The sequence below is a fragment of the Labeo rohita genome, chromosome 13 (assembly GCF_022985175.1).
Source record: "Labeo rohita strain BAU-BD-2019 chromosome 13, IGBB_LRoh.1.0, whole genome shotgun sequence".
Lineage (NCBI taxonomy): Eukaryota > Metazoa > Chordata > Actinopteri > Cypriniformes > Cyprinidae > Labeo > Labeo rohita.
This window is the reverse complement of record NC_066881.1, coordinates 2,007,701-2,032,103: the sequence shown is the minus strand read 5'-3', so window position 1 is coordinate 2,032,103 and position 24,403 is coordinate 2,007,701. Positions and strand designations below refer to the sequence as shown.

Genomic DNA, 24,403 nt, shown 5'->3' with positions numbered 1-24,403 from the left:
ATTGTTTTTTTGTTTTTTTTTTCATTTTTCCATTCACAGGTTCATATTCATTGTATATTTTATATATGCATATAAAGTTGCTCTTTAGTCAACTTGTTATTAATTAATCATGTATCAAAAATTCTTTTTTGACATTTAAATAAAAATTTGAAACATTATGTTTTTTGTAATTGTTCTTTTTTCCTAATTTGTATTAGTTAAAACATTCACCGTCAACATTTCAGTGTTCGCATATCAAAGTAAACTCTTTGAGTGAGAGCATGTGTGTGTATGGACATCTAACTCTTTACTGCTTCTCCTTCACATTCTTTACGATTAAGAGAGGACATTTTTGGCCTCATGTTGAGAACATCATCAATCATATCTCCATTTTAGGAAATGCTCAGCCTCTGAGATTCCAGAGGGTTGCCAGGTCTCTGGCTGGCTCTTATCCGTTCCTGACCTGCAGCAGGGCACTGTCCAGAAGCTGTCTTCTCTGCTCAGTCTTCTCCAGGATAGTCCTCCAGCGCTGGTTGAGGTTCTCCAGCTTGTTCTGCAGACCTCGCGCCTCCTCTCCAGCGCTGGAATCAATGAGGTCACTGCCGGCCCTATTCACTGCTTCCACCGTGGTCTTATGTGCCAGCACATCGTTCTGCAACACCTACCGAATGGAAAGAAATGACATTACGTGAGATATGCAGGACATCCGAGTGGTTCTGTGGCTCAGCGGCCGCATTATGAAAATGATGAGCCGTGACATACGTGGTGCTTGGCGAGCTCGATCTCGATGGCTTTGGGGTCGCCGCAGGCCTTCCTCTGTTCACTAAGCAGCTCTTCAGTATGAGTGAGCCAAGCCAGAAGTTCATCTAAAGCATGCTGGAACTGCCCTAGAGCCAACAGAGCTCCCTCCAGCTTGTGCTACAAGAGATCAGGACACAGTCATTACAATAATGTTATGACTGCATAGTGTAGTGAAAAATCAAGAATTGTTATTTCTGTGCTGGACATGACATCAACAGCTCAATCAGGGGTGTGAGCTTTCGTTTTGGTAGTCTAAAGTCTGCATTACTGGAAATATGTCAACAATATGTTGCAGATATGCGATGAATAATTATTTAATCAACCTATTATGTTATAATAAAATAGGCCCGTATAATTCATTTCAATGCTGTGAAATTAATTTATAATATAATCCCTCTTTATTCTTTAGCACTTATGGCATTTCTTCAAAATGCTTTAATTTCCCTTATTAGGAAGGCAAAAAAAACATTAAAATGCACAATTATTGCAGGTATCTAAACAAAACTTTGATTAAATCAAATAACCACAATCAGATGATTAATCAATAATTGCAACAGGCCTAGATTTGCTTTCATACACATTTACAGTCTTTCTGGTCACACCTAAATTTTAAACCAATCAATTTCCAGTGGATAAAATCTGCTTCGTTCTTTTGAATATCCTGTTGCACTCTGGGATAGATCACAATACAGTCACAAAATGGGCCGTGAACAGCATTTCACACTGAGTTTAATGTTTAGATCGCAGTGTCTGACCTGTCTGTTGATAATCTTTTTATCCAGATTCTCCCAGAGCATTTTTAGCTCATTCATTGGCTCCAGGATGGGAGTGCGGTCGGCTTCTTCTACCACCTTCTTCAGCAGGAGTCCGGCCTGATGGTTCAGCCTTTCCATCTCGATCTGTAGCTGGTACGCATCACTTTTGAACTCCTTTACACACACACGACAGCACACGTTACATGATGAGTTTACTGTTTCACTATGGCTGCATTTGCACTGCAAGGCTTAATGCACTGATTGGATATTTAGATTTTTGCCCTCCTTTTTAACTTGGGCTAAAGACATATCTGAATGTCTTTATAATAATATGCTGCCAGGCTACTGTGAACAAACTCTGCCACTAGTAAATTCTTGTGTACAAATAAAATCTTCAGCTAAAAGTATGTTAATTCACCTGTGAACCATTTTAAGTCATGAATGGTTAAACATTTACAATTGTGCAGGCTTAAACCAACTGTGTAAGATGAAGCAAATGAATGGCTCTGTGTAAACACAGCTGCTGTGTGGTCTGTCAGCTCAATTATCCTCACAAAACAATCAAAAATGAAAGAGACCGGAGATAAATAGCTTTAAACTTTGATCTGGATCCACAATAACTTTAACGAAAAGCAACGCGTCATGGGTATGAGAAAATCTCCCCCACACAAGCAGTAAATCAATACCTTCAGCTCCTCGATCTGTTGTTTCACAGTCTCCAGGTCTGTGCCCACGGGCGACATCGAATCCAGTTTGCCTTCCATAATATCCACTGAGTCAAACATGTTCTGCACAGGAAGAGAAAACTATTGTCACAGGCTGCACAACACCCGCGCATTGCATCGAGTCGAGTTTCACTTATAGCCCCAATACAAATGTGGCTCAGGTGACAGTGAAAATGAACAAAACTAAGCCACACCTAAACCAATTCTACTCAGATCTGGAGTTTTGGGCAAACAAGTACAACTGTTTAATATTCCCAGCGGTCCCTTATAAGAGACTTTTTGAGAATGAGAAATAAATCAGCGACCAGCGTGAATCATTTGCTTAGCATGATTAAAGTAGGGCATGTTCTTGATCTGGTTACGCTATGGCAATGACAAAAAGCACTTCTTTTACACTCTTGGCACCCGCCTGGGCTGAATCATGTCACATGAATCATCCATTTAACATGATTTTTTCCTTCATGAACACATTCAGCATGATAGCAGATTAGACTATGCTGACTACAAGCTAGCTACTGAATTTTCCCATGACCGAATGACCACACAGATATGTGATTAGAGTCATCATGAGGGTAGTGGTCTGTGTGTGTGTCACATTTACCTGGAGACTGTCCTGGAATTGAACCGCATCTTGCATGGCTTCCTCTAGAGTCTCTACTCTCTCTTTCCACGTCTTATTCAGGGTTTCCCAAGCTGAGTTCACCTGAGGGACGTACGAGATGTGGTCAGACATTATACAGTGTGACGCCAACTCTGACTCATCCAGCACTTCAGTTACACCAGGAACACTTACATCCCAGGTCTAAAATGAACAATTTAACCAAATAACATCATAACTTATCTTCTACAGGATGGTTTTATTTTGATTTATAATTATTTTATTAATTCATTTTTTAAACTGCATGGAAAATTTCTCGAACTGAAGTATAAAACATAAATGAAGAACAATATTCCTACGTTTTGGTGACCAACGCCGGGCTAAGTGGCTAATATTTGTTTACTCTTTAATTTAATTTTATTGGTTTTGTCCTGCTTACACATTTAATGCTGGATAGACCTGAAAAGTTCAAATAGTCCAAGTTCAAAAGGATTTTTAAAACATGCAAAAGCAATGAAAAAATTTACCATAGTATCCATAATTTAAAAAAGAGATAGTTACCATAGTTTCTTACTAGAATGCTATTTTGGCATAACCTATGATCTTTTTTACCTAAACGCTTTTTCTCCTATGCCTTCATTACCTCATCTATACTTTTCTTGATCACTGGTTTATCAGGTTCTCCACACGCTGTCATGAGCTCCGCCCCCAGATTCTGGACCACATTCAGTTCCTCCTGCAGCCCGTCAATCTCTTCTCTAAAGCCCTGTGAAGCAAAACAACAAGAAGATGAAGATACTGCACAAAGCTGAATGACTATCAAACATCCTGTTCTTAAGCCTCCAGACCTCCACAGACTCTTGCTGTTGCTTGACCACTGAAGGATCGACTCCAGGCTCCTCCAGCTCTTTCAGCAGATCATGCGTGTCTTTGATGGTGACGATGAGAGCGCAATGATCGCACCAGAACTTCTCGGCTAAGTCCATGACATCCAGGAGCTTGGCCTCTCTTTCCTCCAGAAGAGCTTGGATGTCATTCCATAGAAACACCATCTGGTCCAGTTTATCTTGAACAGCTTCAAACAAAACCAAAAAAAAAAGCGTTTTGTCACAATGCTTTAAAACGAATAATCAGATAAGCCTGAGATGACAACAACATAGCTACCTTTGGCCGAATGGTCCTTGTCTGCTCCTTCAGAGCGTGCAATCATCTCCTCTCCTCGCTGCTTGAGGGTCTCATACGATGGCTGAAGCTTCTCCAGGTCCACATTCACAGCTTTGTTCTCTGATATCTGCTCACGGATCTTCTCCACCTCCACAGAAATGGACGGAGGCTGGCGCAAGCGTTCGGCAATGCGCTCCAGAGACTCCAGCATGGGGTCTATCTTATCATGGAACTGTGGAGATTATTGACAAGTAAAAGAGGTTATTTACATACTTAAAGGAGAAGTCCACTTCCAAAACAAAGACTCACATATAATGTATAATGTTATATCATCTTGTCATCCAAGATGTTCATGTCCTTCGTTCTTCAGTCGTAAAGAAATTATGTTTTTTGAGGAAAACATTTCAGTATTTTTCTCCATATAATGGACTGATATGGTGCCCCGAGTTTTGAACTTCCAAAATGCGGCTTCAAACGATCCCAAATGCGGTTGTAAATGATCCCAGCCAAGGAAGAAGGGTCTTAGGTATGTCGAAAAACTCAACAATCATATTTTCTCCCTCAACTTCAAAAATCATTTCAAAATCATCCTACATTGCTGCAGAAGTAACCTTAACCCTTAACAAAAAAAAGGTAAAACACTGATATAGGACGATTTCTAAGTTGAGGGAGAACATGAGATGGGAGTTTTTCGACATACCCTAACTGTCATGAACCAGAACAAAAACAGTCCAGGCAGAGTAAGACAAGACGAGCGTTTGACATTAAAAAGTATAAAAATTGTATTATTTTTATTAAAATAACCGATCATTTCGCTAGATAAGACCCTTCTTCCTCAGCTGAAATCGTTTACAACCACATTTGGGATCGTTTGAAGCCGCATTTAAACTGCATTTTGGAAGTTTAAAATCGGGACACCATATCAGTCCATTATATGGAGAAAAATCCTAAATAATAATTTCTTTATGGCTGAAGAAAGAAAGACATCAACATCTTGGAGGACAAGGGGGTGAGTACATTATATGTGAATCTTTGTTTTGGAAGTGGACTTCTCCTTTAAGTCTTGCTTAAGTATGCTTGCTTTTATCTTCTAATGGTGAGAGAGAGAAACAATAACCAATGCTACTAAAAAGAACAGAAATACTGAAATGTACCTGAGTGGATTTGGAGATGGCCTCATCCAGAGCACCAGCTCTGTGCTTGACATCGACTTTAAGCTGGCTGTACAGTTTGTCTGTGGCCTCGTACTTCTCTCTGATTGGTGCCCCCTCAGTGGGACTCAACTCCACCAACTGAGGTCCAGTTTTATTCATCTTGTCGATGTGTGGCTTGTGCTCTGCTATCAGCTCCCTCATTTGCTGGAGATGGAAAGTTTAATATAGTCAGAATAAAAAGCAGGATTGTTCATAACGTCATCATCGAAAGAGAAAAAAAACTGTTAAAGGTCAAACACAATCTGACAACATATCACACATATTTCAAATAGCATCTGTTTGGCCACTGATGTACAAAATACTTTATCCTCTTAGCCATTCTAATGAAGCACTAAGCCTTTCGAGGCGATGCATTACCATGATTTTGTAACAGCTAAGCATAAACCATCGCACGTAAAATCATATTCATATTCATTTGGATCCATTGAGGTGTTTACATGATAAACTTTCAGCCTTATTGAGCCATCAGTCTGATTTAAAACATTATTTGGGTGCATGTAAACATAGCTGATGTTAACAAACACGAACCTATCAGCTGTAAGTGCAATGCTAAACTTCATCAATGGTAAAATCAAATAAAATTTATAGTATTTAGTTCACATATATATAACAAAATTATTTTATTTCAGACAGATGATGAACAGCATCCATTAACAGGTTTGTGCTAAATTTGAACACAGTGCATGTGTGTTTTTGGCCCAGCTGAAGGGATTTTAATAGCTGTCACAGCAGGTGTATATCTTACTCTTAGCTCCTCTTGTTGCTGTCGAAGTGCTTCGTATTCAATGGCCGGCTGGGACAGCTGAGTGAAGGTAGTTCTCGTCTCCTGCAGCCATGGCCAGAGTTCATCGTATGTCTCCCAGAACTGGCAGGCTAGAGAATGAGCTCTCTCCAGCTGCAGACAGCGCTCCGAATTGAGCTGACTGACCACATTGTACTTCTCTGACAATGCCTGGAGCTTCACCTGCATGAAACCACAGAGATTTTAAAACTCTACTGTACACAGATTAGGGTTTTTTTTATACATTTTCTTTTATTTACCCTCAGTGCTTCCTTCTCTGCCTCATCTTTGTTGTTCATAATGGCCTCCCCGGTCTTTACAATGTCATCCACAGCATCTTTATGTCTCATAATGTCCATGGAAAAGCTCTGCAGGAGAAATCGTGCTTTAGATAATGTGTGCTTTACAATGTACTGTATGTTTCTGTGACTGTGCAGGTTAGAGACGACCATGAACACATGACTGACCTTCTGAGCCTGTAACTGAGCTGTGGTCTGCTCCGGCTCAAGCCTGACATCTCCGACACAAGACAACTTCCTTTCTGCCTCCGTCAGCCACTCAAGCTCAGTGTTGGCTGCCTGCTCAAACTGCACATCAGGGAAAATACGTTCAAACACTGATGTGTGACTGTGCATATCACATTTCCATACACTTACGGCACTTCTTACAAATCAGCACAGATTTAACTGACATATAATTTAATATATATAATGTAATACTAAATCAAATTAAATCATTATAACGCATATCAAGATTTACTATGTAGACATATTCATATGTTCATAATGAACAGTTTCTTCTCCAGTCCACCCAGAGAATTAAAGGAAACAAAGCTGCTAAATCATGCCACAGAGAAATTCACACATCTATGAGCTCATTAATGATTCCCCAGATTTGCATAACAAAACATATTTAACATTTAGCAAAGAAATTAGCCAGTCAGGTAATTTGCATATAAAAGTCTAAAAACGATATGTTTAATTCTAAGAGTGGAAAACGCTCATGAAGAAATATAAGACCTTGGTTCAACAAACACTGACTAATATTATAATTGAATGCAAAATGTCACAAAAATGTTCCTCTATTTCTCTTTATAATGACCAAACTTAATAATAATATATTTCAAATGTATTATTTTACTTTACAAATTATTTACAAACCTAGGCGAGTCAGCTACGCATGAATTTATTAAGTCTTCTCACTAATGTGATGCAAATGTAATCAATCTGGGTCACACTCCATTAGTATATTATGTAAATACCATCAAGGCAGCACAAAAGGATAAATTAAGTTTGAATGACTATAAAGCACCAAGAATTAGCACCACAATGAGGCCAATGACCCTTGGCAGCAATCACAAGCGCTGCATTGTTTGGGCGCTTCAACAAACTTCATTGTGAATCTAATAGAAGGGTGGTGTTATTTTTTCAAGCAGCTGAGAACCACCATACATACCTGCTGGGATTTTAAGATGGCAGCTCCAGTCTGGTCTACATGCTGTGTAATGGCATCGCTGGCCATTCTGTAGCGCTCGTTGTCATCTGTGACCATCCTGTCCAAGCCTTCTCTTGCTCGCCATGGAACGAGTTCCAGCAGAGCGCTGCTTACTTCATTAAGAGAGTCTACCAGTGGCTTCTGATCCTTCACCTCCTTCATCAGTGTCTGGATGTGACAAATAAAGAAGCAATTTTAAAGTGACACATCCACCATTTCTGACAATATTTAAATACTGATATCATAAACACTTTCTGTGCGTGTCTTGTTGTTTTTTTAAATTAAACATTTGTGAAATAAGATTTTTTTGGTAACATTATGTACTGTACTTACTAGAGTAATAAGAGTCAATTTTGCAATAATAACAAGCAACTAATTCTAAACCAAACCTCAACCCTTCAGTAACATGTGTTGATAATTAATATTACTCAGTACTTATTTGTGACCCTGGACCACAAAACCAGTCATAAGGGACAATTTTTTGAAACTGAGTTTTATACATCATCTGAAAGCAAAATAAATAAGCTTTCCATTGATGTTATGGTTTTTTAGGATAGGATAATATTTGGCCGAGATACAACAATTTAAAAATCTGGAATCTGAGGGTGCAAAAAATCTAAATATTAAGAAAATCCAAATGAAGTTCTTAGGAATGCATATTACTAACCAACAATTAAGTTTTGATATATTTAAAGTAGGAAAATTACAAAATATCTCTATGGAACATGATCTTTGCATAATATCATAATGATTTTGGCATAAAATAAAAAAATCGATAATTTTGACCCATGCAATGCATTGTTAGCTTTTGCTACAAATATACCCGTGCTACTTAAGACAGGGTCACATTTGTGTAATGACACTGTAACAACAACACCTTACAATGACACTGAAAGAATCACAACTTTTTCGCCAGTGACTTATTTTCCTCAATTATTCTGCATTACTTATTAAACATCAACATTATTTCGGCATTAACAGGGCGGCCATCTGTCCAGTTTTAGACCTGATGAGCCCGGTTTCCTGTCCGGCTACACAGTTTTGCTCTAATGATGACCCACTCATAAAGACACTCGCTTGCTTCGTTCTTGCATGAATCAGCTGTTTTGAAGGAACTGGTTAAATCAATCAATGAATGACTCACTTATTAAGAAAGTGACTTGCTGCTACATTTTGTGTCTTATTATTCTAACTCTATTTTTGAATACATTTAAGAATTTACAATTTACATACATACATGCTCCATTAAAATGAGTCAACAACTTCATTGGAGTTACACTGGATTTTAATTTTCAGTCAAGTTTAATTTAAAATCAGCTTTGCCTTATCTCTTTCTGTTGAGCTATAATACTGGATTGCATAGACCAAGTAATTGGTCTGGCACATCTAAGCACAGTTTGAGAGTCTTCTGAAACTGTAAAGTACACAAATGCAGAGGAGACTTACAAAACTCTGTTTGTTTGGTACTATAAGTGCCTAGCAGAAACACTTGAGATCTCATTTGTTCTTTTTTTCCATGGGTTAAAATGCAGCTGCAGTACTGTCACTTACTTTCTGCCTGTCTTGTAAGTGAGTGAGCTGCTCTCCGACCGGCTCTTGAGCTTTAAACGTGGCCAGCTCAGACTCGACCTTCTCCAACCAGGCGTTCAGCTCCTCATGGGTGTTTTGCAGCTTTGTGGCAAGAGACAGGGCTTTGTCCAGAGTCTTTGAAACACTGTTGCTCATTGTGTTGATCTCTGAATACCTCGTCTTTATTCCATCTAGTTTACCTTGTATGACCACAACCTCATCGCCTGAATGAAAGTGCACACACACGATAAAGACATTCATACAGTTTGAGAGCACAGAAAACATTTCAGCTAACAGGAAATCTTCTAAATGTTGACTCAGGTTATGCAAATATAAAAAAAAAATCGTAAAAGAATGGTTATTGCATTTGTTACATACTTGATATACAAACTTGAATTGCAATAGAATTATCTAAATATCAATCATTTAGCTATGTTTTTTATAAATCTCACCTGTAGTCTGTTTTAGCAGTTCTAACCCATTTAGTATGGCCTGTTCAATATTTTGTTTCCTTGACTCAATGTCTTCATGAAGAGCCTGGACATTGAAACAAACATCAGTCACCAGCATGTTCTGACAGAATAATCCAAAACCATACCACGCCACTTAAGACAGAAATGAAAAGAACAAAACAGGGGAAGGAAGCCTTATGAGGAGGAGCATGTAAAGTACCAGCTGCTCAGCATGCTGTTTTGTGAGGACGGCCGTCGTGTAGTCTTTGACCGAAACTTCGTTCAGTTTGCCGTACACCTCATCGAGCCAGGTCATCAGAGCCACTTCGTCCTCCCCAAAGAGCTGCGCATTAGCCAGTGCCTGCCGCAATAACTCGGCCTTCTGGCGGCAATGCTCCTGCAGCTCGATATAGCTTCTGTTCGTGTTGTCAAGCTTTGCCTGCACCAGCTCCTTGTCATCCACACAGCTGACCGCCCGTAGAGACTGGCCCAGACTCATGGCCTGGTACAAGATCTTACCACGGCCCAAAACCTCCTCCTCTAAAGCCTGATTACCATGGAAGTCACATGACCGGGGTGCAGAAACCATAATAACAAAAAAAGAATGGGTCAAATGAGAACATAAACAGAAATGCAGGGAAAATGAGGTAATGGATAAAAAAAGTAAAATACGATGGAAAACAAACTAAACATGGTAATGGGACTAAGCTGTCGCTACAGATGGCTCTGTACCTTATGCTGAGAAATTTGCTCCTCTAACTTGGACGTCTGGGTGCCGATGGGCTCTGACTTGGCTAGTCTTTTTTTTCGGTAGCTGTGAGCCACTCCGTCAAAGGCTCAAGGGTCTCATGGAATTGCTGTGCCACCACCAAAATATTCTCCAACTGCTTTTGTCTGCCAAAAACATTGCAGTTAGTTTTATGACTGTACATGACTGGGTTTGATTATACTGTACAGACACAGTCCTTTACTCATGAAAAAGACAAATTATATCTTATGAGCAGAGTCAGAAAACAAGAACTGATTCATATTTAGAACTGTAACCTAAGATTTGTCCACCATTTTTTTTTTATTATCATGTTTTACAATTAAAACATGATAATAGTCTACTCCTATTTAACTTGCCAACAATAGGCACTTCATTTCCAAAATGCAGAAATACATTTGTGCTAATATTTTTACCTGTTCTCAGCTTTCTTAAGTAGGGCGTCCCACCTTTGCCCCAGGCATTCAATCTCTCTCGCAATCTTCTCCTTATCAACAGTATCAGCTAAGTCCGTCACCTTCCGTCCCTCTGTCTTAATCAGCTCCACCGTGGCTCTCCTTTCATCCAGTAGTCTCTGCAAGAGCTAGACAGAGCCAGCAGAAACAATACAGTGATGCATAAAACCAAAAGACAGATTTCACGTCAGCGAACTAATTCTAAGCATTTCTGATGTTGTACCTTCTGTTCTTGTATCTGTGCTTTCACCACTTTGAATTCTGCTGATGGAGGCTTCTGATTGGCCACCAGCTCCTCTGTGTCCGTGAGCCAGCTGAGAAGAGACTCCAGTGCATCCTGGAACCTGCCACAGTGCAGCAGGGCTTCATGAAGCTGAGCTGATCGCTCCGCAACCTGAGAAGATCACACATACAGCAGTGCTAAGGAAATCTTACAGCTGTAGCTTGGCATGCTAGAAAATACTCAAACTGTTGGTGTAGCATCTCGTAGTACACTGATTCTTGTTATAAAACTTTGGATATTGGAAAGGCTACACTATTTTACAGACTATTCTTAAACTACTGAAAAGGTAATGGCATCACTACTTGTTAGTTACTCACCAACACTGGCAAACATTATGACTGTTATGAAAACATTATGAGCATTCCAGAGTGCAGTGGACAAAGAAATCAAACAATTCGCACATGATTTTGCACCTCTTCAACTGCAATATAAACATTTTTTGACACTAGATGAAGAGTGGGTCTTACTTTTTTGTTGAGGGTGTTCCATCTGGTGTTGGCCTCCTCTAGATCATGATCAAGTTTTTTGGTGTTGGTGCCTTTGGGGGCATTTTGGATCAGTGCCTGGCCCAGAGTGTTCAGCTCCTGCAACTGGCTCTGCAGAGACTCGATGACGTCCTTCTGGAAAACCTGTAAGTGATAAATATAGAAGAACAATAAAAACCCATTGAAAAATGTAAGCTATTCGATCTTCATAACGTTCAGGCAATCATTAAAGAAAGTGCAATCTCTTGAGGTCACTTGTTCAAAGCTAAGAACACCACATGGAGTTCTCAGTTAAGAATCAAATTTGTCTTAGATGTTTCTCCTAAAATTCATCAGCAGAAAAAAACAATGAAACAAAACAAAAAAAGACTTGTTGAGCATACAGTAGCTACTACTACAATCTTATTCTAAGGACCAACATCCACAACATATGCTAGTGGTCAGCTAAGTTGATCTTTTTAGCAGGGTAACTAGATATGTTGTAGCCAGGAGCCTTATAAGGTGAGGCTCTTCCACTGAAATGGGCACTATGTGCACTCTAACACCAGTCAACTGGTTGTTACGAGAGGCTGCTACTCGGTTACAGCCAGCTGTGCACAATCACAACATCTGAGTCACTGACCAGCAATCACGATAAACCTAATTCAGCTTTCTCCTAATCTGATAAAGGCCAAACAGCGCTAGCCAGCCTCCCAGGAAACACTAATCAAACGATCAACATTCGCCGGCTATTTTGGGGTACCTGGGTGGAAGGCAAGGCCACGAGTTCCATCTGCGAACATTCGGCTATGGATGTTAACAGACTCTCTATGTCTTCATCGTCCACATGTTTTATTCCATTGGGGAAACCTGCCTCCCTTTCAACTAACAACAAGAAATCCTCCAAGTCTGCCATTTTGGAGTCCGTAACTCTTTGCTCGCATTCATAACACTTTTCGTCCTTGGTTACATGTTGTTCTAGATTCTGCCGGCAACGTGAAAGTGTCTTTGGTTCTGTCACCACAACACTCAGCAGCTCACAGTCGTCCTGCGAACAAGCGTCTTCGAGAAGTTCAGCTGTGGGTAATTCCTCATATCCTGAGAATGCTGTGGAGTTCTGTGTTTTACTACTTGACTCTGCCAGCGTCCTGACATTTATATCTAGACATTCGCTATTAGAAAAAGCGTGACCCACACTGAGGTCTGAGTTGTACATATTGTTATGTTGTTGGCTTCCGAGCGTCGATGCGTCTGTGTAATACAGCAGAGTGGATAATCTGTCTTTCACTGGCGAGAGGGGGAACTCTTCCTGACCGGAGCTGAGGGAACGCCCTGGCTTCAGGTCCCCTGATACGTGCACCCCCTCAGCAGAAGAGAGGCTTCTTGTGCCAGGCCCGGGTCGCCTTTGGGCTCGTGGGTTTCGTTGTTCTCTTTCCACAGTGGGACTGCACAGACCCGAGTCGCCTTCTGAGGTAAGAGAGTTCGTCATACTACTTCCTTTTCCCACTCGACCCAACCCATGCTGGCCCGGTCCATCGTTGCACAGCGTTCCGCTGCAGCTGCCGTACTCGCTGTGGTTTGCGGGGGCGAAGGTCCGCCAGGAACGGCGGTGCTGAGCCGGCTCCCTCTTCTCGCCCGCTGGCCGTGGCTTACACAGCATGGTGTCTGCACCCCGGATAATATCTCCATTAAGCTTCAAGCCGTCAAACACGACCCGCTCGTCCAAACGCACCGCCTCCCTGCTGCGGAGCTCAAAGGCACTGGAGGAGGCCAAGACGCCGTTCCCACAGAGTGCGCTTATGTCCAGGGTGCGATGACTATATGGTAAAGTGCCGACTAAGTGTCTTGAGGCCAGGCTGCCCTTAGAGCCTGAGTCGATTTGCTCATTCAGACGTACTGTGTCATAAATGGACCTCTGAGGAACATAACAGTCATCGATGTTGAGGTCCTCCTCCTCTCCTTTGCCCACACAAGAAGGGTTCTGCCGCAGACAGTCTGGTCTACTCAGAGGTTTGCCCATTATGACAATGACTTACAAATGACTTCTAACAATGAGGTAAAGCTTTTCAGTGCAACAATCCCGAACAGACATGAAAACATCAAAGAAACTTTACAAAAGCCAAAAGGGAGTCTTTACTTTTGCAAATCACTAGGCAAACACTTTACCCCAAAGAAAATAAATACAGCTGTAAAAGTAAACTATAAACTTCTTATGAATATACAATTTAAAACCAAAAATTAGAATACTATAAATCTGATAAAATTTATTTTATAGAGGTGCTAAAAAATAAAGTTAATGAAAAAATAAATTTTTTGTTATTTCTAATACACATCACTTCTTCCTCTTATACATCCTTTTCCAAAATGACAATCCTGCTGGTTTCCATTTCTCCCCATTGTCACAACTTGTCATTGTTGCCTGTTTCCTTAGCTCTTTATAACTCCATCACAGTCGTCATCCAGTGCAAAAAAGTGCTTGGAATTTTAGAATTTCCTGAGAACTCCCGTACAGTCATCCACGCAGAGGTATCCTGCATGCATAATGGTGGCATATCCTGATACAAATCCTTAAATCTGGGAAAACAAAGCCATAAGCTCCAGGAGAAACAAAAAGCCGCTCCTGCTTCTCTTGCGGTCCAACCGGCAATGACAGACACCCTCCTGGCACAGGGCTCAAGGCCCCGCCCCCCCTCACATTATTCAGGCAACATCTGCCACAGCTCCATTTGTGCGGTGACCGGCTCATGCTGATTGGTAGATGCTTGACCCTCTTTTAATTCTCCCCTTCTGTCTCCGTGTCCCATTTGACTTAACTTCTTAGTGTGCTTCTGCTCTGACAGCAGCTCTCCTCTTCTTGTCAGGGGAGGGCAGAGAGAGAAAAAAAGCAAAGCTACAAAAGTAACCGGCACCCTCTCCGATGACATCACACAAGGCAGAAATAGATACGCATTCTGCTCTCTTGCCCTCTCCATCCCTTGTTTCCCCTCCTCTCCGCCTGGTGTTTTGGAGCCATGGAAGAGCCTGTAGTGTCTCATAATTACAGAAGAATGCTGAGGGAGGAACTAGATAGGGGGTAATGAAACACCGTAACCTGTGCCAAGTGCGTGACAGGTCTTTTTTCATGGCAAGTGGACAAGGTGGGAGAAGCAATGGATTGAAGGGTAGACTGAATAAAGAATGCAGTTTGGTTTCTGGTACTTGTCAATTTGACTTGTCAGATAATCTCTAGATACATTCTAATCCCATGATAGTGCCTTTCAAAATGAATCTCACTGTATACGAATTTGTACAAGAATTTTTAGCAGTCATTGAGCGCAAAAGGAACTTTTATTCACCTTAATTCGCCTCAGGAGTAATTCATAGGCAATTGTCCGTTACAATGCCATTATCATGTACATGGACACTGCAGCTGGGATTATGTTTTGCAAATGAATTTAGGGTAAAGATTATGTAAAATGTAACAACTTATATGAAAGAATTATTTTATATACATATAAAATGTATTAATACGAAATGAAATAATTAATTTTATGAAGTATGATAACTGATATATTTATATTTATTGACCTATTTATGTGACGTTATCTGTATGGGAAACCCATAATTAATGTGATACTTGTGCTGTCTTCTGTGACATTTCAGCTTTGCTGATTGTGTAGGAAGTAGTGAACAGCGCGTAGGTGTCTGGGAGTCAGTACACAGCCTCTGTGTTAGCGAAAAGAGGAAATCAGGAAGCTGGAAGAGGTGAAGAGGTTAAAGATATGTGTGGGATTCAATGAAGGATATTTTGAAATAATCCAGGCTGTGAATTAAGAAAGGCAGTACATTTGTTTTTATAGTTCCAAGGTCCAAGTCTCTAATGTCTCGGAGACGTGTTTACTGCTGTTGACGCCACAGAGACGTCTCATGAAGCAAATAAAAGGGATTTATCTTTCTATGACGCCATTTATTTGGACGAACTTGAGCATTTGCTGTGCTTTACAGCTGCTTGATTTTGTGGCCTTATTTATAAAAACGAGCAGAATTTCTGTGTAATTTGTTTATAAATCTATTCTTATGTAAAAGTGACAATTTATGTAAGAATGATTTTACAAACAATTTACACAGAAGTTTAGGCCCTTGGAGTTTTGACCACGTGGCAAAAACTTGCAATCCAACCTTTTAAATGTGGATGAACAAATGATCTGACCTGATGTCAAATGTATAAAATCATTCATTTAAAATCAGACATGATCGGAAACAATGCCTGTCTGTGCACAGAAACAGGGCAGGGATGTTTCCTCATCCGAAAAAAAAACTCTGTCAACAAAATCTCTCACCATTCACACGAACAATACCCACAGGCACTGAAACGCAGAACTATTATTTAAAAGAGAACAAAGGTTTCGTTGGGAAAAAAATAAAAAAAATCCTCAAGCACTCGAGGGCTGAGATCCGTTGGGCGAAAAACGTTATCTGTCTCTCTTTGTCACTGTCCTATGCAACATGATCGCAGTGAAATAACAACTTCATCATAATGCAACAATGTGCATAAGTTCCAGTGCTGTGCTGGTGGAGGGTTTCAGGTTCCCTCTTGTGCGTTTGTACGGTGAGTCAGGCTGATGAGTCAGCTCAACACTGGGGGCCTCACAAAGACCCTTTCCCATCATCACTTATGGAAATACGAATAGCTATGATTCAAGAGTCAGAAATTCCCAAAGGTTCACAGAAGACATTAATGTCCTCCAAGTGTAAAACTCACCGCCACAATGTCAGGGTGTCGTGGGTGGATTTCCGACTCATGGCTTAAGTCCATGTATATTTGGTTTATTCACAAATGAATTTGCTGAATTGAAGAAACAAAAGATAAGGATAAACAAGTGACTTCAGACATGTATATTCTTAAATGACAGAAGCAGATTTTGGAGAAAAAAGTCTCTGTCTTTGTGTTTCACAATCTGGGTCATTTTCCTGAGTTCAATGGCCGTATCAATGAGAACAAAGCTGATTTTCCAGCAGCAGCTGATGTAGCAGTGATCATCCATCCAGACATTGAAAAGAACAAAAAGAAAGGGGGAGCCCGAGCAACAAGGGGCCAAATTATCGTCTGAACAGCGGCAGCTGATGCTTCAGCACAGCGCATGGATGTCCATGTTTGATTCATATGCATGTCCAAATATAGGTCAAGCTTCTTTAAGCTTCAAGCATTTAAAGGATTTCTGGACCATTTTTATCTCACTTTAAGTCTTGACAATGGTTTTAATCAGGACTGATATTGTAAATATCACATTGTTGTGTTTAGCAGATTTCTGTCACTGTTGTAATAACATTACAATATTATCCATCCTATTATTTTTTCCTTTGATTTCCCTTAGTAGCAATTAGACTGTAACAAGAACAGAGAAATCTACTCCAGGCCTTTTGTTTATGACAAGAAACACACTGCGTTGCCATAACAAAGAAAAAGAAAGAAGGGCATAAGCTACATTTTTGAGCATCTGAACAATCCAGAAATTCCTGCAGCAGCATGATTTTCCAAATGATGTACCGCTTGAAATATGGGCTCAAAAAAGGTCCAAGAATCCAAACTGACCAAGGCTAAGATGTAATTTTTGAGAGATGAAGTCAACTTTTCTAAAAATACTACGGGTAAATACAAGTTAAGCTCCGTGGTTTGCATCTGTGGCACTGAAAATCATTTCAATTCACCTCTTAAGTTTGTCAAAACAAAAATCACTACAGTGAGACAAACAGAAATTGTCTTGCACTATAGACTATAGGCTGTGACTGTATAACTGTCAACAGGTTTTTTTTTTCTTCAAATAAATGTTATACATTTCAGTAGTAATTTTACTGTAGTAATTGACATGCTAATTATTGCCTGTGGCAATTTCACAATAACAATTAAGGTATGTTTTTATATAGAAACAACATCATAAATATGCATTGAATGCAACCGCACGTTCTAACATAAAAAGGCTAAAGAGATTTGTCAATATATCATAATCAGTTTTCTCACATTTTGCACAAGAAGAATCTTTTGCACAACAGAATTTTTACCTATAGCAGGTCCAAATTCAGGAAAAAATAATTTAGCTTGCAGCTAAAAATAAGAAAGCTTAAAAAGCCTATTGTTTGCATTTGAATGGAGAGGCCTGCTCTAGCACTCACTGACAGGGCAAGGAGCAGAAGTCAGATCCCACTACTTTTCACTGGGCCACTATGATACACGGCACCCCACTGGCCCCCAGCTGGCTCACCGCACATTCGCAACAATGCCCCATCAGCTGACGTCCTTTTGTTAGCACCAGATGCTCACAGACATACTGAACTGTCTAGAGAAGGTTCTAACACGTGGCTAACAGACAAAACCAACATAACTCATGAGTAAGACAGCAAAAATCATCCTGTAGAACCATCCTATTTCATTAAACAGTAGCCCCTAAATTAAAGGTTTTTGTTTATTTATTTATTTTTGGAAACATTTAATTTTTGTAAAATGTGGCATTGTGGCGTTGTTTTCTTCATAACAAAATTGCACATATTTAAGTGTAACTTAAAGGTAAAGTGTAGCTTCTGTGCTACTAGGGCACCATATGTCCAGTCTTCAGTCTAATAGGCTGAGTGGCCTAACTAGGCACAACATAACAACACAGGCTACGTCCACATTAATCCGGATACATTTGGCTTGTGAGTTTTCTTTTTAAAATGCTCTCTGTCCACACTAGCAAATGTTTCTCATCCCCACTGAAACGTAGGAAAACGTTAAATTCGCCATACTGTGCATGGATGATACTCACTTAGATGATATAGACGGAACAGACATAATAAGTTTTAACACAATTCTTCATCATACACTGTCGCGAGCTCTCATGTTTGCACAAATAACAGCCACAATTACCGGTATAAAAATAGATATATATTGGTACAACATGCGTCATCGTTCTCAAAAGCTATCGTTTTCACAGTCCACACTGCAACGCAAAAATGGCGTTTTCAAATTTATCCACTTTGGAAAACGTTTTCAAAAAGCTCAGTTTTCCTTGACCAAAAACGCCATCTCAGTGTAGACGGAAGGCCAAAACGGAGGGAAAAAGATGTGTTTTCAAACGAAAACGTAGTAGTGTGCACATGGCCACAGACTCAACCGATGGTGTGCATTTGTCTGAACAATGTAACATTGGGGGAGTGACTAAAACTTGTTTGAAATTCTTTTTGGTGCTACTAGTGGCCAATTTAGAAACAGATCTTGTTCATATTAAAATGCAAAGCTAACATTTACTTCACGACCTTTAATGTGTGAGACTAATTCATATTAACTAATGCTATGTTGCTATTTTTAGTGAAGCCTTTCGAGGATTATGTCATGTGAGAACAAAAAAACATGAGTTCATTTACAGTAATGTTACCTGGTTACTTTTTCCATTAAACATGAGATGGACAATTTTCAGAGTTCTTATTCAAAGTATATCAATCTTTTAAAATGTCAGTGACTGCTATGTATCTTGTAGAAGGGTAACAGAACAAGGTGAGACATGTAATAAATCTTAATTTTACCTTAAATGACTCCAGTTGTTGGTTAATGACTTCAGTTTCCAATCCAACAGACTCTTGGGACTCCTCTTGTTTTTCAGCACTGCTCAGTTTGTGGGTAAACTCTTGCGCTTTGCTGTAGAACTCCTCCAGATGACTGAGGCTCTCCTCAACCTGTTCTTTTCTTCCCGAAGCTCGGTCCATCAGCTTTCCACACTGCTTGCCCAGGGTTTCCAAGTCTCTCTTCAGACCTAGGAGATCTGGTGAGGCCTCTGACTCCAGCATCTTCTTGCAACTGTCTCTACCATTGGCTGTGTTGGTCATCAGATCCTGAAGTTTAGCAACAAAGCCTTTGATAGTGTTTTGCTGATCTCGTAATGTGTCAAGATCCCTGCCTACAGAAGGCATACTATCTAACTCATCGTCCAGGTCTGTGAAGTTCGCAAACATTTCGCGAATGTTGTTCTGGAATTGTCCAATGCCCTGGAGTTTGTTCTCCAAGGTGGAGCAAGCATCCTCTACCTTTCTGGTAATTGACATGTGGTCTTTTTCCAAGCTGTCTGCCTGAAGAAGAAGGTCTGTCACACCCTCCACCTCAGAGGCATCAACCACAAGACTTTTTGCAATATCTTTGAGATGCTCAATCTGTTTGTGGACACCCTCTAAGCTGTTCTGCTGAGCCTTCATATTGGTCAAGTTTTTACCACTGTAGGCCTGGACACCTAAAGCTGAGTGAGAATCGAGTTGTTTCCTGGCACCCTCTAGCTGTCCTTTGGCTTCTTTCTGTAAGTCGTTGAACTCTTTCAGTTTCTGCGAGATATTTTCTAACGATTCTCTTTTGAGCGTTAAGTCTTCAGTCAGCTTATCCACTCTTTTACCAGTGGTTGCCTTTTCCTCCCTAACCGTATCACCATCTGACGTGACTACCTCCAGGAGGCTGTCTGCAGCAGTGTTCATCATCACAACTTGCCCTCTATGCTTGTCCACATCCTTCTGGATGGCCTTCAACTGCGAGAGGGAGCCCTCGAGTTCCACCGAGTTCACGCTGAGCTTCACGTTCTTCTCCTGGTCTTCACACTCTTGCAACCATGAACTCAGTTTCTCAGAATGTTCCTTGAACTTCTGTGCCCTCTGCAAGGCCCCTTGAAGCTTTTCTGCTTGCTCAGCATTACTTTTCTTGACATCGTCCCAGTTGGTCCGTAGAGCAGAGAGCTGTCCCTGAAGGGCCACCTTTTCTGCACCCTCTGTGCTCTGGAGGAGAGCTTCTCCTTCTTTAATGATGGTGTTATAAGGTTCTTCATGGTCACTAATGGCCTTCTGAACAGCACTGTTCTCCTTGAGACTCTGTTTTAACTTCTCTGCATTAGCAGAGATGGACTGTGGCTTACACTGCTCCTGCAGAGCTTGATTCAGCCAGGCTTGGAAGTCCTTAGATGTCTGATGGAACTGCTGGGAGCTGGCAAAGGCTGAGTTGAGCTGCTCAATCCGCTTTCCTGGTGAACACAAGGTAAAATATAAGAATGTTAGATAAGAAGTCTCAACAGTTGTCACAATTATGTAATACTGTGTCCGAGCAGGGCATAACATGACAAGTCTCAAGCGTCAAGCAATTTGTCTGCTCTGACTGAATGCGAAAATGCTATATGAAGAGACAACATCACAGCCATTTGGAACATAGCTGGTATTTGCTATAGAGCTACAGTATGTGGAGTTTATGGGGAAACTCAACACTTTGCAACAGAAATAAAAACTAAGCATGTCTTGTCATGAGTTGCTTGTCAAGGTTGGATATTTGACACTTGAGACATGTGGAATCTGCAGACTTTTTTTGTTGTTTGGCATTTTTTACACTGATTTTGGGGAGGGATGAGTGGAACTGAATTAAAATTACTAAAGTGTGTTCATCCTAGCTGCATACTTGAAAAATGGACATGCACAAATTCATATTCTAAAGACATCTGCATAGCTTTTGGCATAGTTATATGTGCAAATATTCTGTGATGTTGCAGAGAGAAGACAAGAGTATCTGAAGTAAACTACAATACCTGCTTTGTCCTCAAGTTGTCTAAATGGTTTAGTGATGCCCTCAAGCTGTTTTGTCAAGTCTGCTCTAAGATACTCTTCAGTCACCATGGCAGAGAGTTCAGAGCAAAGGGTTTCTGCCTCCTTCAGCCTCTTCTTCTCCTCTCGTAGCTGAGACAAGATTGCATTTGTGGCTTCAATCTGCTTCTTGACTTCATCAGGTTGGGTGCTGAGGGCCTGCTGGTTATTAAGTTCAGTCTCCAGGCAAGTGGCACTTTTACTGAGGCTTTGCAAGAGCTCCTGGAATTGAGTGGTCTTAACGACAGCCTGCTCAATGAGAGCGTCTCTCTGAGACAGCTGACCTGTCAGAGCCTGCCACTTCTGGGAAATAGACGCCAGCTGTTCTTTAACCTGCTCTGCGGCAGGATCTTGCTGCTCTGACGCACTAGCGATTGCTGTGGCGGCCTCACTTAACTTCTCATACTGAGGCTTGCGACTGTCAAACTCCTTGAGGAGAATCTAATCAAAGAAACAACAGATGAAATTAAGTAATACGCATTAGGGGATAGCAAATCTTCAGTTGCATGAAAACTCGTTTACACTGCTCTTTTTCTGTATGCTTTCATTGAACCAAGGTTTATAAAACTCCAAAAACAATAAAAAAAGAACTTTAAAACTTGAATGACCAGTTTCACTATTAACAAGTTGCTTATTAGCATGGATATTACTACTACTTATAAAGCACATATTAATGTCTTGTACCACATGACCATGTTAATCTTACCCCATACCTAAACTTAACTACCTCACTAACTATTAATAAGCAGCAATGAGGCAAAAGTCATAGTTAATAGTCAGTTAATAGTGAGAATTGGACATTAAAATAAAGTGTGACCAAAAGCACATGTGTCCATATGACCAGTTTACTATGTTCCCAGTCTTCTCAAGACAAAAGACTGCTTTGATTGAGGATGCACTGAAATGTGAGTAACTATTTACTTAAAATCACATCAATGATACTAAACTCTATTGGTGATTAACCAAGTGTGATGTGCAAACAAGAGCTGCAAATGGTTTTCAAAGGAAGACGACTTTTGATGTGTTTCTCACACAAAGCCATTATATGGCTTCAAAAAAAAAACAAACAAACAAAAAAAAAATTGTTCTTTTTTGTGGGAGAGTCTTATGAATTACTTTTATGGCACTTTAATGTTATTTTTTCAGCCTCTGATCACATCTGTTGTATAGAACAGATAAAGCACAGCAGGGACATTCTCCAAAACATCTTTTCTGCTCCCCAAAAGAAATTCACATGGATTTGGTATAACATTAAGATGAGAAAATAATGATAATCAACAAAAGCTACATTTTCCAAATCATTTCTGAAGCTCAAGTGGAAATATAACTGCTAAGAATCACTGATCCTGAAAATGTAAATGAAAACGATGCAAGTACTGCCTCTGGTTTGGAACAGTTGTTGAATAAACAATTGATCTGAACTATTATTGCCTGTATATCTGCTTGACTGACACTGAGAGAGCATTGATTTGGTATGATGTTGGTTCAATATAAAAATTACATTTTTAAAAATAGCTTAGATGTAGTAAACTACTTTTGCGATGTTGCTGTAGCTTAGCTTGCTACATTTCCCAGGAGGATAGCTCCATGTAGTGCAACTGTTAGCTTAGCTCACTACATTTTCCAAGTAGCTTGACCAACACTGATTGTGATAACAATATAAACTATGTATAGATATAAATTTTACTGTATCATGTATATCAAACTATGTAAATAACAGGACTTCTTAATGTTTTTGACATGTTAGAGTGATAAAGGAACATGAAAAACAAGAATACAGAGAAAAGTCCTTACTGCTCTTGACTGAATAACTTCAGAAGCTTTAACAATAATCAATGTACCTTAATTAATACAGTGAAGACTATGTAGTTTTTTACACGTAAGTATTCAATTTACTGTAACTGAATCATTTAAAGCTATTTCAATTGTCTTTCTTTATTTTATTTGTCCTATTGTTTTTAATTTGCATTTTATTTTAATAACAAATATAAAATCACAAAAACAACCTTAATATGCTGTTATTGTAAAATAGTATTTATCATTTTGTGAAATAAGATTTGGAGTGATCTACTCATTTAACATCATATAACCTCTAATATATGAAGACAGTATATTGGCATTACTAATATATTAAGATAATATATGGCATTACTTTTTTCACATGTATGTTTACAGTATGACTGCCAGTACCTGAACTTGCTGCTTTTGTGTGTTAAGCATGTTTGGGTCCACAGACAAAGGCCCCAAGACGCCCATCATCAACTCCTTCTCCTGCAGCCACTGCGAGAGCTGTGGTTGGGTCGTCTGGAAGAGCTCCAGCATGCGGGACGACTCCTCCAGGTACTGTTTCCGGGTTTCCATTGTGCCCTTGACCTCCTCCCATCCTTCGTCTGTGTGTGGAGCACAACACACATCATTTTATCACTCCCAGCTTCACTTAAGCCGAGCACTGATTCAAAGTGTGTGGAGGAGGCCAGACTCCTCCACTAGCAGCTTGAGCTTCACATTCATCTCACAGTTGGTGCAGAAAATAAGTGTGTGAATTTGCACCTGGCCATCCACACAGATGGCCAGATAAAAGTAGATGAATGGTTTTGGATGTGATGCACGCATACCTATCTGGGCCAGCATGTGCTTCCACTTTTCTGCCTCGGGTGAATCAGGGTGTTCCTCGATTAAGCGGAGCAGATTCTCCCTCAGCTGCTGAAGTTGCACTTGCTTTTGTTTCATATTATCTTCAAAGACCTGTAAGACAGACATAATAATCAGCTATTTCAACGCTTGTAACTTAAAAAAGGGTCTTATAACGACTGTCAGGGTTCCCGTGTAAAATTAGTGAGAAGGCCGACATAAAATTTGCGCAGTGATTGTTAAAAATGATGTTGAAAGTGATTGTTAATAATCTGTGAAAACAATGTGAAATGTGAAACCACCTACAAATAATCCACAGTAATGCATTTCATTTACCTTCTGTTGCTCGATCTGTGATTTTACTGTGTCCTTCCCAGACGGATGGTTACTCAACGAAGCTGCTGTCTTCTTTGTGTCTTCCATCCACTGACGTAAAGACTCTGCCTGTTCATGGACGCCTTGAACTTTCTTTAACAAAGCGCTGAGCTCAGAGGACCTGGCCTTCAGGAGCTCCCCCAGATGCTCATAATTGTTGTTAATGCAGGACATGTTCTGCTGTACCAGCATCAACTCTATTGGCAAATAAAATACACACTTATTGTTTTGTAAAAACAGCCAGAATAGCATACAATTAAATTGACCATAATATTAGCTATTGGT

At 40.1% G+C, this 24,403-nt stretch overlaps 1 protein-coding gene across 1 annotated transcript in view; it reads right to left on the bottom strand.

The window, feature by feature from the left end:
- dst (dystonin) overlaps positions 1 to 24,403 on the bottom strand; it is a 164,630-nt gene that overhangs the window by 36,662 nt on the left and 103,565 nt on the right. Inside the window, 26 exon segments of the mRNA XM_051126003.1 lie at positions 443 to 640; positions 742 to 897; positions 1,536 to 1,709; positions 2,222 to 2,323; positions 2,862 to 2,963; positions 3,502 to 3,624; positions 3,707 to 3,933; positions 4,023 to 4,254; positions 5,177 to 5,380; positions 5,982 to 6,200; positions 6,278 to 6,385; positions 6,485 to 6,604; positions 7,473 to 7,679; positions 9,063 to 9,304; positions 9,533 to 9,617; positions 9,753 to 10,079; positions 10,265 to 10,336; positions 10,339 to 10,426; positions 10,715 to 10,881; positions 10,977 to 11,147; positions 11,504 to 11,665; positions 19,037 to 20,505; positions 21,058 to 21,553; positions 23,303 to 23,502; positions 23,728 to 23,857; positions 24,080 to 24,315. Coding sequence (XP_050981960.1) covers positions 443 to 640; positions 742 to 897; positions 1,536 to 1,709; positions 2,222 to 2,323; positions 2,862 to 2,963; positions 3,502 to 3,624; positions 3,707 to 3,933; positions 4,023 to 4,254; positions 5,177 to 5,380; positions 5,982 to 6,200; positions 6,278 to 6,385; positions 6,485 to 6,604; positions 7,473 to 7,679; positions 9,063 to 9,304; positions 9,533 to 9,617; positions 9,753 to 10,079; positions 10,265 to 10,336; positions 10,339 to 10,426; positions 10,715 to 10,881; positions 10,977 to 11,147; positions 11,504 to 11,665; positions 19,037 to 20,505; positions 21,058 to 21,553; positions 23,303 to 23,502; positions 23,728 to 23,857; positions 24,080 to 24,315 — 6,017 coding nt within the window.